Source organism: Rhea americana, unplaced genomic scaffold (genome assembly GCF_003343005.1).
Source record: "Rhea americana isolate MKP2758 unplaced genomic scaffold, rheAme1 scaffold_350, whole genome shotgun sequence".
In the NCBI taxonomy this organism is placed as follows: domain Eukaryota; kingdom Metazoa; phylum Chordata; class Aves; order Rheiformes; family Rheidae; genus Rhea; species Rhea americana.
In genome coordinates this window covers 231,667-248,348 of record NW_028186480.1, presented here as the reverse complement: position 1 = coordinate 248,348, position 16,682 = coordinate 231,667, and the positions used below count along the sequence as shown (strand labels likewise).

General features: G+C 38.9%; 1 protein-coding gene across 1 annotated transcript in view; it reads left to right on the top strand.

Annotated features, from left to right (window-relative positions):
* The window catches only part of MOCOS (molybdenum cofactor sulfurase), a 198,186-nt gene that overhangs the window by 147,987 nt on the left and 33,517 nt on the right, over positions 1 to 16,682 (top strand). Inside the window, exon 7 of the mRNA XM_085311900.1 lies at positions 13,755 to 13,871. Coding sequence (XP_085168026.1) covers positions 13,755 to 13,871 — 117 coding nt within the window. The remainder of the gene's footprint in view (positions 1 to 13,754; positions 13,872 to 16,682) is intronic.

Sequence of the window (16,682 nt, the reverse complement as noted above, 5' to 3'; positions counted from 1 at the left end):
TGACCTTTGATTAAAACCAAAGCCATTGTTTATACCTCTAATTTGCACCATTTTCAGCAAAAATGGCTCCTGCCTATTTCACTGTTTTAAACTCAACTGTACTCTCAAAAAATTATTTTATAATCTTATAGCTCCATTGTTGCTGTTTCTTGCCATGACTGCTCATATAAAAGCTTCTTTATTGATCTGTATCATCTGTACTGTGCTAGTTGCTAGATTCTGATCATTTCTGGCAAAAGTATATTGAGAATGAAGAACTAACAAAGTTTTCAAAATGTACACCAGTCACATCTGCAAGGCCTGTTAGAGTACTCTGTTTAATTAAAATAATGTACAGTTTAATGACTTCTAGAAATTAACAAGCGGCAGCACTATTCTTTCCAAGGCTATAATATGTGTGAAATATATAATTAGCTTCTTTATGGAATAAAATGCCTTCATAGACATCCTACAGTAGTTATGAGGGAGAAAAATATTTCTTCCCTCTTGATGATGACAAAGAAAATACATACAGTATAGAGCAAGCTCCAGCATACTGACAGTATAATCGCATCTTCTTTATATCTGAGACACTGTACATGTCTAACAATAAGTAGGTTTATTCAAAGCAAAGCTGAATCCAATATTTCTATTACTGATTTGGAAGTGAAGTGGTTTAATCTGCTCATGTCCATGATCTGCACATTCACGTACATTCAGTGGTTAGTCTCCAAACGTAATCTAGTGGAGTTAAGAGAACACAGTTTCAGAAGGCTCTTGGGTAAGAAAACATTCTGGGCAATTTTTAACTTAGGGAAAATTGGATGACATTTCTGGATGACATACTACTGGATACGTAGCTGCCAGTTAACAATGATTTTATTTCAGCTGGTATGTTAAATGAGAGAAATGACAGAATATTCTATTCTTTTATGCATGATATCCCACCTATAATTACTTACAACCAGGCATCCAGCCAGTTCTGTTTGTCCTTCTGACAGGCAAATGTTGTGTACCCATTGCCACTGGCGAGCACGGTGTGGCTGGTGATCAGTAGCCTGAAAAGGCCAATCTGAATAAATATTTTGATGAGGTTTGGAGCGGTTTATTTGGAACATACGAAATCAGCAAGAAAAACTTCAAAAGTAGGAATGACAGTGTCTTCAGAGGATACCAAGCTTATATTTAAGCCTTAAGATTTACATAATTTACATGATATTCAAAACTCTGAACTAAGTCCAAGATATTTAGGATGTGAAGGCATGCAGTGAAATACATGGTACTTAAAACTGCTAATGAAAAATGAAAGCAGGGAAAAATTCGTGTCTTTCATCTGTGTAGCATTTGGGGGGAAAATTGTTCTTAGCTGCTGCTGTTACTGAATTCTCCATTTCTTGATGTTATTAGAATACAATTGACCAGAATTCACAAGCTTGTGCCACTAAACAGAAGCGTGCTTGCATTACGTACATGAGTCAGTTGTGTCAGGAAGGATTGCAAGAGTCTCAGGCCCAGCCTATGGTAAACGCTTCATTGTGGCACCCAGGATCAAATGAAAGCATTTCATTATAGTAAGACATGCAAACGAGACTATACCGTGATTACATTCTCAGTGATGACATCATTTTTGACAGCCTCCTGTCTCAATATATATGATACGGAGCACTTGGATGTTGAGAAGTGATAAGGTGGGAGTAAAATAATTATGGAAGTTGAATTTTTAGTGCTTTTTCATTTAAACATTTCTTGGAGACTGCTGAAATTTATCACTGGTTTAGAGTGTTATATATGGAAGAAACTTGCTTTGAATACTGTATGTATCATTGGTTTAACTGACAGTTTAGTTACTAGATTTAGTTATTTCACTCTAAATGGGAGATGAAATAGTTAAGGAAGAGGGACATTCAGGCTCCAAACACCAGCTGAGGCTTTTTCTTTGGATTTTTTATGAAATGTTTTTCTTTATCTAGGATCAAGCTACTACAATTTTGAAATCTCAGTAAACCTCTGGTCTTTGGGCACTAGAACTGTAAACCTTTCTTCTTCGGGCTGCTCCCGACACTTCCCATAGATGAAAATGATGTCCTCCAGTAAAACTGTCTTTTAGGCTATTACTGGTAGTAATTTCTTCTTGAAATGAGTTATGAAGATACCTGTTCTCTTTTCATGCACATTGCCTGCTCTGTGCAGTAGCATGGCTGCCATTTTATGTGATATGCTTATTTGCATTGCAGCACCAAAAAGCCCCAGTTATGAACAGGGATGAAACTATGATGAGTACTTGACAGGTCCAGGACATAAAGAAGGCCTTTATGCTAGCTAGCTGCTTTATATGCTTTTTAAATGGATAATTCTAAGGCATTCCAGCTCTTGCTATTAATAGAATGTGGACAGGTGGCATGCCAGTGCTTCTGAAATATATGAAAATGTAGATTCTTCATGCAGAGAAGCACCACTGGCTTTTTATTAATAGTGAATATTTGCAGTCTTCAGTATATATGGATATGTCGTAAATATGTAGGTCCCCAAGCCCTTCAAAACTGAAACACTGTTTGACAGCAATGACTGGGCTTCATTTTACATCTTAGCCATCATTTTATCAAAACTTTGCATATAATTCCATGAATTGTGCATCTTGAGAGGTCTTAGACTATTTTGATTGTCACATATATAAGGGAACGATCTTGATTTGTAATAACAGTCATAAACATATAAAAACATAAAAAAGTGGATTTCTTACACATCAGGTCGAAGTGTAAAGTTGTCTGTTCTCTTCTATTTGCAGATTTGAAAAAAAAATCACCAGCTCTGTGGTGAGGAGCTTTTTGTGTTAATAATATTTTAAGTATTTCTCTTTGTTCTAAAATGGAGAAGAAACCTGTTAAACATCCTTTGTATAGGAGATAGTTACTGAATCATCTTAACATCCTCTTGCTTTTCAGTTTGCAAAGTTGGTTTAGGAGCTGCAAGAGGGGAAACAGATGAGAGGCAGAGATGGGCAGAGGGCATTTTACCTGAAGCATTTGTTCAATTGTATGCTGTGGAGAGCTCTTACCCAGGTACCCCTTTCCGTCCAGGATCCTCTTCCCCTACTGAAAAACAGTACTTCTCCAAACAGACATTTGCTTTTTTTCTCTCTAGACTTTTGAGACAGTTTTATTTTCCCTCATGTTTTTGGCTGTGTGCCGTTGGCTTAAAGCAACCAACCATCATAGCTAGCTTTTGAAAAATTACCAAMATTTTAGCCCTGTATGAGGACCTTCCTTTCCCATTCTTCTTTTTTACTCGACATTTATCTCCTTTGCCTGGAGTTTGAAGCTAAACAAAGGTGGTGTGCCACGATTGTGTCACCTGCAAATGAAGTATCTGTATATGCTTGCCATACCTCCTACTAATTCTATCAGGAAGGGAGTGAGCATCAGTCCAGTAGCAATCCTAGACTTCTTGCCTGTAGCCCTGCTATTTCACACTTGTGTGTGATAGACAAACTGCTATAACAGGAATGAGCTGCCAAAGAGAGAGAATATAAACGTTTTGGTTTGCCTAAGGAAGGCTCCTCTCCTGTGATGTTGCATATGGATGAGTTTTGCCTCCCTGCTTCTCAAGATTGGGAACACTGCTCAGATGGATTATGATTGGCTTTGTCTCTGAGCCACCGACATTAGCATGTCCTGCCTCACTCTCATCAGCACAGAGGGAAGGGAGGAGGGAGGCTAGGCTTTAAACTATGTCTCTTCATCCATTTCCCAAGAAAAATCTATCAACACTTYTCAACAGATAACTTCCAATATGTATCCCTTCAGCATGAATCTATAATACAGTTTCATGATGGCTCTTATTATGGCATCTGCTTGCTGTCTACCCATCTTCCTTATTTCACCACCTTCCTTGAGTTAGTGAGGACAGACTTGAAAACCCACTTTTTTTTTTCATTTTCTGTCTTTATTTTGTATCATTCTGAAGTATAGATCAGGGTCCCACTGGAACATGTGGTCCYAAATCACTCTGATGTCAGAGTATCTAAACAGAGTATCTACAAGGGTTTTTACCATGGCATCATTCCTAATGTGGTATCCTCTTGCTGCCTATGTTCACATGCTTAAAGTATAGGAAGAGAGCAAAACCAGAATGAGACTCCTCCCTTTTTTTTCTTTCAGCTTTTTTAAATAGAGGTTTTATATTTTCTTGTCTTTAATTTGTTAGAATCTTTGTTTTATTTTATTTTTAAACCCAGTTATGCATCTGCATCTCAAGCATCCTGTAGCAATGAATTCTTCTATTAAGTAGCTTAGCAGCTAAACTAAACTTGAGAAAAAGTAGAGGCAGAAAAACAGATCTTAGGACTCTAGGGACTTTGAGAGGCTACCCATCATTCTTGCATGCCAAGATAGGGTCATCTCAATTTGAACCTTTACAGAGCCTCCTGAGGCAATTCATTCCAGAATATAGCTATATTCAGTACTGCAAAGTGTTTCCTAACAACTCTCTTAGATTTCCTGCAGTGTAGATCTCACTCCCTTCCTAAGCCCATCATTACATGGGTTGGGCAAAGAAGGAGAGACCAGTCTTGGCAGGAAAGCAGTATAAAGGAGGTTCTAGCCATCAGGAGCAGACGAAAGAGTCAGACAAGCAGTTAGGAATAGTTTTGTATAGGACAGCTGTAACTGAGGGAATAGAAAGAGAGATTATTCTGCTTGCTTGCATTTAAACAGGTCCGCAAACAGAAATAACAGTGTACAAAGTTGTGTGAGGCAGGGTGGGAAATGCACATAAAAGTAATTGCTCATGGTAAATAAAACAGGTATAGCCAGTCCTGGAAGCACCTTCAAATTCTGAATACACCTTCTTGGTTTTAGTTTCACAGTGTTCTCTTTTATGAGCTTTCTTTTTCCTCAGTGATGTTTTAATAAGTTGCTTAACTGCACCTAGAGCAGTAGCCAGCAAAGCCTGGCAATGGTCTGGTGAAATCTGCTGCTGCAGTCTTTCTGTGTCACCTTATGGGAGTCAGTGCCTATCTTTCCCACTTTCTAGCCTCAGAGGAATAGAGAAGCAATATTTAAATATTGGCAGAGCCTCAGAAGTAAAGTGAGAAAGATGTATACACACAACTAGATAGGTAGATACTCATATTGCTTTTTATTGTTACATGATAAAAGGGACCATGTAATAATCTTGAGTGGGTAGATTTCTGGAAAGATTGCTGTTTGTGTCTTAGGTGGTACCCTGTGTTTCAGTGGTAGACTAACTCCAGTGCACTGTGTATCTGTTATATAGATCTACAATTAAAGCAATGAGAACATGCTAATTAAAGCAATGAAAAAAGCAATTACAGCATTTTACACAAATGGAAGGGTGTTACCAGGTCAGTTTGGTCAGACTACTGATAAGATTCTGGTAGTAGCTATCTGTACTTGCCAAGAAACTCATACCTGTGTCCCTATGGGAGAAAGTAGATTGATGCTAAACAATGAAGAAGGGTACTTTCAACATTATTTATGTGAAATAAATGTTTCTAGAAAGATACTAAGCAAGAGATCTGCTTTGTTGTTGTTGTTCAAGCTTTAGTCCATTTATATTGCTTTCCAGCTGTTCCCTTCTAACTTTTTACTTTTACGATCATTCAGTTTTGCAACTGGAGAAGTTGTGCAGCTTTTTTGCATCTAGGCCAGAAAAAGCAGAAAGCCAGCACTTTCTAATACCAGCAAAGAGTGTGTGTGCAGAGATGGTCAAAAGACTGATTTAGTTACACTAATGCTTTTGGAAGCATACCCACTCATTATATTAATTATGATGACTCAGGGAAAGCAAAATGTTCWTAACATGCCTAATGGGATTGTTGGCCATCTTCCCAATAGCTACCTAAAAATTACTGGGGTGATTGCTCACTATTGATTTTAGCTGTAGATTCAGCCATTGATTTCAGGAAGCCAGAGACAGTAGATGGACCGGTGGGATAGAAAGCAAACAGAATTACAAGGAGGAAAAGATTGTTGTGAAGATTCCTGTTGAACTTCTGCTAATTTCCTTGGTTCTAATTAGTTTCCGGTTGTACTGTGGATGTCTCATAGGCATCCTTAGCAACAGCAGTGACTCGTATTATCTTCTGTTGTGTGGGGAGATAGCTATGATGCAGCAAACCAGACTGACTTGCCAATAAAATGACACCTTATTACTTCAGACTGGCAAGAAATAACATTACAACTTGGATCTTTGCTTATGTTTAGTTATGTGATATTAGTTACATGGTATTGAGCATTCAAAGGCAGCCCTTACAACAAAGGGCTCACAATGCAGGAGGCAATTTAATTAATCTAGGTAGGAAGCTGCTGATTGTTGGTAAGGAGATGCTGTACTTGAGAGTTTTAGTGTGATGACTGCAAACCTCGTTAGTAGATAATGAAGCTCTATTTTTGCAGAGGAAGTAGTGGCAGAGTTCAGGTCGAGTTGCTTTTTGTAATACCTCATTGCTGGGGGACCAAGATGCATGTGAGAACACACACTTGAAATTGTCTATTATTAAACTGCTCATCAGAGCTGGTCGAGGTTAGAAAACTCCATGAAAGCCTAGAATGATGTTGCCTTAGACTGCTTCTCTGGAGCGTCCTTGCGTGTTGCTAAGGAAATTGCAAAGGGAGATAAAAGATGCTCGTAGTTGTTCAGATGAAAGAATCTAAGATAAATGAGAGAGGCTAAATATTTTTTCTTTAGAAACAGGGCACGACTGTGTCTCGAAACTACAGACTCCATTACACAGGGGAGAAATGTGAAAAGAAACCCTATGGTATCAGCAAGATGACTGCACTTTTGACAGGCTCTGCTGGATTTTCTTTTTCTGGGTCATGGTAAAAGTATAACAGGTGTCTTCAAATGCCTGCAGTGTCCAATTTCAGTCCACCATCTAAATCCTTTGAAGATGAGGAGACCTTGGCTCCACCTTCTTTATTATCTTGCTTGCATCTGCCTGCCACATAGAGAAATTATATATAGGAATCTGTATCGCCCATACTTGTACTATTTCAAAACTTCAAAGCCCATCTTGGGACTTTAATCCAAAAATATTCCTATGGGAATATTTAAGGAAGATTTATTATCCATATTTTCAGGGGATAAATATGGATTCACTAAGGGGGCTTAACCAATCTGATAGCTTTCTGTGATGGAATGACTGGCTGGGTAGATGAGGGGAGAGCAGTGGACGTTGTGTACCTTGACTTCAGCAAGGCTTTTGACACTGTCTCCCCTAACATCCTCCTAGACAAGCTCAGGAAGTGCGGGCTAGACGAGTGGACAGTGAGGTGGATTGAGAACCGGCTGAAAGGCCAAGCTCAGAGGGCTGTCATCAGTGGTGAGGAGTCTAGTTGGAGGCCTGTGGCTAGTGGGGTCACCCAGGGCTCAATACTGGGTCCCATCCTGTTCAACTTCTTCATCAGTGACCTGGATGAGGGGATGGAGTGCCTCCTCAGCAAGTTTGCTGATAATATCAAGCTGGGAGGAGTGGCTGACACACCTGAGGGCTGTGCTGACATTCAGAGAGACCAGGACAGGCTGGAGAGCTGGGCAGAGAGGAACCTCATGAGGTTCAACAAGGGCAAGTGCAGGGTCCTGCACCTAGGGAGGAATACCCCTATGCACCAGTACARGCTGGGTGCTGACCTTCTGGAGAGCAGCTCTGCAGAGAAGGACCTGGGAGTGCTGGTGGATGACAAGCTGACGATGAGCCAGMAATGTGTCCTTGTRGCCARGAAGGCCAATGGTCTCCTGGGGTGCCTTAGGAAGAGTATTGCCAGCAGGTGGAGGGAGGTGATCCTGCCCCTCTACTCAGCCCTGGGGAGGCCTCACTTGGAGTGCTGTGTCCAGTTCTGGTCTCCCCAGTACATAGAGCTGCTGGAGAGAGTCCAGCACAGGGCTATGAAGATGATCAGGGGGCTGGAGCATCTGCCCTATGAGGGATGGCTGCGAGAGCTGGGCCTGTTTAGCCTGGGGAAGAGAAGGCTGAGGGCGGGGGATCTTATCAATGTGGATAAGTACCTGAAGGGAGGGTGTCAAGGGGATGGGGACAAACTCTTTTCAGTTGCCCTGTGTGACAGGACAAGAGGTAATGGGCAGAAATTGAAACACAGGAAGTTCTGCCTGACCATGAGGAGGAATTTCTTCCCTGTGAGAGTGATGGAGCACTGGACCAAGTTGCCCAGAGAGGTTGTGGAGTCTCCTTCTSTGGAGATCTTCAAGGCCCGCCTGAATGCAACCCTGTCTAACGTGCTCTAGGTGACCCTGCTTGAGCAGGGAGGTTGTTCTAGATGATCTCCAGAGGTCCCTTCCAACCTTACTGATTCTGTGATTCTATGAAATGTGGGCAAAAGGAGAATGTARGTCACTTAAGAGAAAGAGGAAAAAGTGGAAAAGGTTTTGGCTGAGCCGTGAATTAAATCTATGTTTCTAGAGTTCCACTATCACACATTCATTTTCCTATCCATTATTTCCACTTGTAGTGGTGTGCTATGTTCTTTATGCTGCAGACTAATTTTACATGCTGTATGCCTTCTTCATATTAGTTGTAGCTTAATCTTCTGTGTTGTTTACCACTGGCCTACAGTTGTTTGCCTAGTCATAATCTGACCCAAAGCATTTCACCTGCATAATAGCTAGGAGTGCACAATATGATATAAAGATACAGACCTTTTACTACTGCTCACAAGGCAACACTGTGTTTAAGTCAGAGTTAGGCACCTGCAAAGAGCTTGGGTTACTTTGATTTCTTCCTGGAATCTATCCTTTGCTTGATGCATTTTACCAACTCAGATTTACACTGGCACTGAATGCAGTTTTTTTTTAAAAAAAAAAAAAAAAAAAAAAGAGAGAGAGAGAGAGAGAGAGAGAGATGAGAGAAAAAGCCAGTGGTAGAAGGGACCTGTGACCATGGAGAAGCCAAATCAGAGAAAACCAAGGTGTTTAGCCTATTCATCAGCCTGTTCATTTTCCAGTAGTTGGATCTTGGACTCATGAGGTTTACATACATTCCAAGTCAGTCCATACCTGAATTCAGTGCAGGTACAGAGAAGTAAAAGGCAATTGAAAAAATGTAAAAGTCATACATTTAGAATCAAGACTGTGTTTGATTTCTTTCTTATAACCACCTTGTTCCCAAAATATCTATTAGGTTTTGAATCTCAGAAATATAAAATTCTTGTTATTCAGTTGCATGTGGAGGCCTTACAGTTTGTTATTTATATGGCATCTTGTAAGCAAGAATTCCTGCAGAATGACAATCCTCATATCCTGATTTATGCAGAGTTTTTCTGCCTGCTTCCCTCCCATGCAATCTTATTGCTATTTGACTGTCTTTGAAACCAGCAGAGAAAATTACCACATCAAATACAAAGTGTCTGATAAGTTAACATTTCCACTATCAGGACACTCAGTTTGGTAATTTCAGTATCTCTATTGAATGTTTCATTACTTATCGAAGGATTTTTGGTCAGAGTGAGTGATGAACAGATATATACTGAAAGAGATATTTACATTCATTCTGCAATTCGTTTGAACCATTGTAAACATCTGGAGACAAAATAGGCAGTAGAGGGTCAGCTCCATCAATGCTGTGGGAACCTGCTCATATAGAATTTCTTTCTTTGGAATGGGAAGAAATGCCTCTTTTGCAGGAAACCATGCAGTTAAACCAGTTTATAATGATGTAGTAACACAGCCAACATGCATTTCCCCCCCTCTAAATGATTTGGAAAAAAGTGCTGATATTCTTTTTCTTCTGACTTTCTTTTTAACTGTATTAAATAAGATTAAGTAGGCATTTGCATCAGCAACAATGTTTCACAATCAAATGTTGGATGACAAAAAGAGCTAGCTAACTTTTTCTCCAATTCCATGCCATGAATCAGTGAATTAATTTAGCAGCTGATGTGGAGAGCAGTGTCGTGGAACCTGTCTTATAACCAGCCATCAGTGGTCTGCAGTGAAATTCTTGTAATGAACAAATCTATCAGACAGACAAATTGCTCTACAATGCCCAAATTTCAGAAAGTAGAATCAAAAATCCAAATTCCAGTTCCTTGTAGACAGCACCTRTCAGTACTGACTATTGTGATTTTGTTTTTTCAGGWCACTTCATSATCTGTCATAAAAAYGGAAGCCTTTACTCATGTGAATAATTCTTGTGATGTTCGGTGAAATAACCTACGCGATTAAGCAGTACTTGCTTGAATAAGAGTTAGAGAATTGGATCATGTGGCAATGACTTAAGTRGGGATTCGTGAAGAATCTGTCATTCTCAGTGAAGTTTTCACTTAGTTAATTAGTAGTAAACTTAGTTTAGTAAACTTAGTTTATTAGAAATAACGCAAAACCATGTACTATTTGTAAATTTTTACTATCGTGTAGGATATATCTACCTACAGTAACCGCATCTTTCTCAGACTTATTTCAGCGCACCCAGAAGCCAGAGGAATACTTACACTTTGACCACCGCAAAGGTCTGGGAGTGTCAGTCACTTAGCAAAGGCAGGAAGGTTGCCAGTGCAGCTGGGTGCCAAAGGCCAGCGAATCGGAACACGTGAGAATCACGTTACACAGTGAACAGCTTCAGAAAAAGGGATGAATGCCAAGGGACTCTTAAGGGAGAGAAGGGACTCCAAGATGTCTTGATGGCTTATCTACCATGTTCTCACTGACTGAATCCATAAAAATGCTGTAAGATTTCTACATGTGTTTTACAGTTTAATCTTCAAGCTCAGAAAGGCCAAGTTACAATGTTCTAAATATCAGACCTGGGAAACTGCCAAAGCTCATGATCTGAGTACACAAAACTGTGTCCTTACCATTACTCCCATTCATGCTTCTGTGTATTCATTGATGAACCTGTTCCTGTCTCGCAGAAGTCCTGTTATTGCTCCTTATGGCAATTTTAAAGATATATTTTATTTAAGAAAGTTTTTCTTCATCAAAATAACTGTAACAGATGTTTTGTTTCATTTGTTTTGCTATGTGGTAATTCTGCAGAGAGAGATAATTAACTCCCAAAGTGGCATATTTCCAGGTTGAAACTAAATAAGACCTAGAAGCATAAGTCCAATTGAAAGTCAAATATGTATTCAAAGGACAGACAGAGTGGCAGCACTGTGTTTACTAGTTCTTTACATGGTTTCATTGTTGACAATGAAAAGTGTGCCAAGATCTGCAGAATACCTGTATGTGTTTAAGCTTCACATTGGTTGTAACAGAGCTCAGTTTATACTAAACCTTGTATCAAAATTAKTTTTATTCTCTTGAACAATGATTCTTTCTATTCCCTCAATATTCATACGGTCTTAYACATCAGTAATCTTTAGGAGTATGTGTGTATCTGTATGTGCATATATTTTTTATATATATATATGTGTGTGTGTGTATATATATATATAAAATAGAAAGAGTGTATATATTTGTGCATACCCTCATACTTAGCCCTAACATATATATCAATAATCTTTTTCTGCTGTACAAGTTAATATATACCACTCAATTAAAAATACTACTGGAGAAGGTTACTAGGTCCTGTCACTTGTTTCACTTCTGAAGTGAAAGGCTAGAATGAAAGTCCAGAACCTTCATTAAAGAACAATAACGATATATTTGACAAAATGAAAATAAAAATTTGATTGTTAACAATTCTTTAAAGCTGGGTCATGGAAACGTCTTTACACGACATGCACTTTGAAAATTAAAGCTGCCTCAGCAACATTTCTTTGAAAAATAATATTGAAAAAATTATATATTTTAAAGCTTTTTGTATGTTGAGCAAAGGAAGCCAAACACTGAACAAATTCAGCAGYGAAATAACTGTCATGATTTTTGCTTTGCTTGTCATCATTAGCAGAGTGATAGTTCCACCCACAAGTCACTAGCGCCGTGACAAACTGTTATATCAGGATGACAACTTTTTTCATCAAAATAAAGAAGTCAAGAAAATGTCACTGTTCTCAGATTGAAGTCTTTTGACAAAACAAAGTTAATAACACCCCAACAATCTTTCTGGATATGTGAAATTATTTTGGTTGTGTTTCCCTTTGAAAACTGCACTAATGGGGCAGCAGCTATTTAAGCRTGACATAACTGTGTGCTTTAATGATGTAGGATTTTTTTTCTATATGTGTAACACATGTTTGGGTGGAGTGCCTTGTGGCCCACACATGAAAAAAATTCTGAATGCTGTTTGAACTGCTTGTGGCAGAGTTAAACACTACTGAGGTTGAATTATTTCATTCTGGGTGGCAGCTCACACAGGAAAGCTTGAAAGTGAGGAGACAGAAGATAGACTAAATTATATAGGCGAGATTATTCAGAAAGTCTTTGCTACTTGTTTTGGGCTGTAGTACCCCATACAAAGAGATTTAATGTTTTTTTTTTTTTTTTTTTTTTTTTTAATAAAAAGGCAGAAGAAATTTAGCCAGCTAGAAAAACTAGATTGTGTGTTTACATTGAAACTTTTGACAGGTAAAGCATGCTTACATAGTTTCCTAACGTAGTTAGGAAAGTGATTGGTTTGAAGTGATCAACACTTCTGTTCCTTCATCTTTAAACTGAGATTTCTATCAAACATGTATCACCTGATTCACCTTCTGAGAGTCATTCTGTCACTCTGTGTCAAGCTGAACCCGAGCTCCTATGAGGCCAGGGTGTTGGAATACCTGAGTCCTCTCGGTCTGTAATATGTTTGCCCTTAGAGCTCCAATTTTGCAGCAGAGGAGCTAAAGCACACAGCAATTAATGAAACTTGCGTGAGGTTATTCTGGAAGTCTGTGGCAGACTGAGGATGTTTCAGGCTTCATGCTACCTTTCTCATCATGTGACCATCCTTTTTGCCAGTCCTGACTGGGACTCAGTGATGTATTGTCAAAGAAATAATGCAAAAACTGGACCTACTCAGTTAATCTACTCAATTGCTGTTACTTTTTGAAATCATCATAAAAAGTTTTTAGATCCCCTCAGTGTGCTTCCATGTTTTTTAGCTGCGCTGTGGAACCCTGACAGCCCACATCTCTTCTCTACAGTGCCAGCCTCCCAGTGCGTGCATACATTTTTCCCCTTCTGAGGAGCACGTCTGCATGTGTGCTTCTGCTCTCCCTGCACTTACTTTTCATACCCTCATATAATTTATTCATTAATCAGTCATCCCTTATTACATTTACGCCCCTGCATTATTTCATGGAAGATAAAGAAATGATATAATCAGAAAAGCACAGCACCGTGAAAGTGTGGGTCAGTGGCTGGTGAATCTGGTGGTTGTACGTGGGACATTCAGAGAGGTATTTCAGCTTAGTGCCTACCCTGTCAGGCATTATTGCTTACCAGGGAGCTGACTCTTTGAGCAGTTACGTGCCCAAACCCTCTATTATTATTTGTTTCTATAGTGAAGACATRGAGTTTCAGATCCTTGGTGAACAGAGTTTCCTTCAGCTAATGAAAGAGATACTCCAGTCCTCTCTTCTCCCTCTATATRTTGTGCATGTGTGTGTGCATGCATGTATGGTGGAGTGCACTCTTTTGTGTCAGAGCAGTTATTCCTGCTTCCATTGTTCTTTTCTTTTAGCTGAAATAACAAAGCTGAAAAGTCCTCACTGTTCATTGGAATGCTAACAGCTACAACCAGTCTGTTAATAATTTAAAGATGTAACTTACCTCAAATTGGTTTGTACCTTTAAGACATTCTGTGGTTTTTACCGCAATTTTAAAATGCATCTCTTTCATTCTTCTCCTATGTCTTTGTCTTCTGCTGAATTGTGAAGGTGGACAAGATGGCCAGTCTCTACAACATACATGTCCGCACAGGTTGCTTCTGTAACACGGGAGCCTGCCAGATGCATGTAGGTATAAGCAATGAGGACATCCGAAGAAACCTGCAGGTTAGTTTTTGAATGAGATTATATGGTGTGTTTCCCATGGAGAAAATCTATACTCAGTGACCCAGGAGACTGAATTTGCTTGTGGATGGAAGGGTTGAAGGAGAAGAGAAAATCTGGCCTTGTATCAAAAAAAACCCTACATAGTTAAAAGATGAAGGAGATATATTACAGCCTGTTCATTTGAGTCTCTATAACTTACAGGATGAAGGCAARTTTGATTTGTTTTCTCGGATCTTTCAATTCATTTACCATGTCAAAGAAATAAATGAACTGCAATTCGTTGAAATGAGGTGCTGAAAAAAATCAGTTGATGGTCCAAAAGCAATATATATTGTTTCTTTTTATTTTGTTGGAAGAATATGAAGTTAGAGCTTCTTGATCTGATTTGGAATTACATGAAATTAAGACTTCCTACAGAACAGATATTCCTGGACAGTTCAACTCACGTTGTTCCTTAAGGATCCTTCATTGTACTCAATAATATTCAAGTAGCATAGATGTCCTCTTGGGYGTTATAGTCTAAAAAGCTGGACAAGAAACAATATATAAGAACAAGCTGTGAATCACTGACAGCAAAGTAAATTTAGGAAATTATACCCATAGATGACTTGTCTACCAAGATTACTGGTTAGATTGTTAGAACATGAACCTAAAGACTGTTTCCTAGCTGCATCCTGATAATTAATATTTTCCATGAATTGTCATTAAAAGATGTGTAGCAGGATGTATTACAATGAAGTGGGAGAGGCCTCATATCTCTGTATTTGTCAGAGTTAGGAATTACAGTAAATGAATACAGAACAAAACTGTATTAACAGTGTTCTTCAAAAGATGCAAAATGATAGCGGCTGTATTGATATTATAATTCTTACAATTTCATAGAGACATTTAGATAAGTTTGCAAATTCGTTTATATGCAAGACTGATAGCTCAAGTCTTTAAAGGGAGAGAGCTCTTTATTACCTCCCTTGGCAAAATTGTGGTTTCATTTGCCATGGAAAGCTCTGTGTCCATAGCTTACTCTTGCATAATCCATTTAAGAACAGATGAGTGATACTTGACTTTTTGAGGGGGAGCAGCTTCTCCAGGATAGTCAGAGAAAAGAAAAAAGCTCTTCCCTTCTGTTAAGGAGAAAAATTCCAAATGAGCAGCTTCACCACTGTTTTGGATCTTCTCATATRAAGAGGATTTTACAAAGGACTAGGTGGGTTTTTATAGGTCTGTATCTACCCTACATGGAATAAAGCTAAGCATTTAACAGGCCAAACCCTAAACCTGAATCTTTTAAGAGACACTTTATCTGCCAAAGGTGGTCTAATGAGGTAGTGCAGGCAAGCAGTTGTCATTTTGGGACATTCTCACTAGTACTTTGAGAAGGATCTGAATGAGTTATTGACAACATTATTACATAGGCAATGCATCTTTTTCCCCATTATTTGCACATATATTTTGTTTTTGCRTCTTTCCACGTTGCTGACTGTATTCTTCCTTCCATATTGAAGACTTTCATGTTTTGTAAGCAGTTTCAAACTGCTTGTGAGTGAGGACTTTCTGTCCTCAAGGGTCTGTGGAGAAATAGAGTTAGTTTCCTTAGGATATTGGGCAGAAACTCATTTACTTACTTAAACAGCAAGAACCTCTCTTCTTGGTCAGTCAATCAATACCTGACAGAAAAGTTATATGTATATTAAGAAACGCAGCCTAATTTGATAAATGTTGATTCTGCTCTGTTGTATAGGTTAAAAATTACAATATACTACATCAAAATAYTTAATGCTGTCTTTCATGCTTTGATGCAGTTTTTAGTTTTTTATTTCTCCTTGCATAACTGGGAGCAGTGTTCACTGAACTGTGACATTTCATGCTTAAAAAAGCCATTGTGTAAATAATCTATTCACACTTCTGGTTTTATGTAGCACAAATGTGTAAATAAATGCAATTCTAAGAAAAAAACAGCTGCTGTACTTACATGAATAAGGATGCTGACTTAGGACTAGGTCTTGTGTTCATTGGTGAGCTAATGTTAGGTGRATGATCAAAGAGAGTCAGTAGCTTATCTCATTGCAAGTGAGTAGTAGCATTCACTAACTCACTTAGTGAAGAAGAAACTTGTGCTCTGAGAACTTTATTGAGTGAAAGGCACGTGTCAAATAGGTATCTATATGGAGGTTGGTTGTTCTGGACATGGAAAAATAAAAAGCTCTAGCAGAATCATTTAGAGTCCATTGCACAGTCTTGTGTCCAGAGAAGRAGACTCCACARCCTCCCTGGGCAACTGGTCCAGTGCTCTGTCACTCTCACAATAAAGAAGTTTTTCCTCATATTCAGGTGGAATTTCCTGTGTTTCTGATTGTGTGCATTGCCTCTTGTCCTGTCACTTGGCACCACTGAAGAGAGTCTGGAGCAGTTCCAACAGGGAAGATCAAGAGACTTGCCTCCCCAAAATTAGCAGTCTAGTGGTTTGCTCACATGTCTGAACATAATATCCCAGTTTAAATCTTAGTGAACTGTGCAGAACAGTACCTGGAGACTGACTCTGCTGCTAGGCCATTTGGAGGCATAGAGACTTTTTCTGAATCTTCACGTAAGTTTTTGAGCAGTCTCTTTTGCCTCMGAGTAGAGTAGGGCAAGCATCTCAAAACAATCTTCTTCCCAGCTTGARTAAGGCAGCTGGGAATTTTCTCTCCATTGTCTTTACATTCAGAAGTTTACTGTATATCCTCCATTGTCTCTTTATATTCAGGAGCTTACTGTATATTTTTGAAAGCAGTTCTTCAGGTTAAAACTAACAGACTGGTGATAACTATGTAA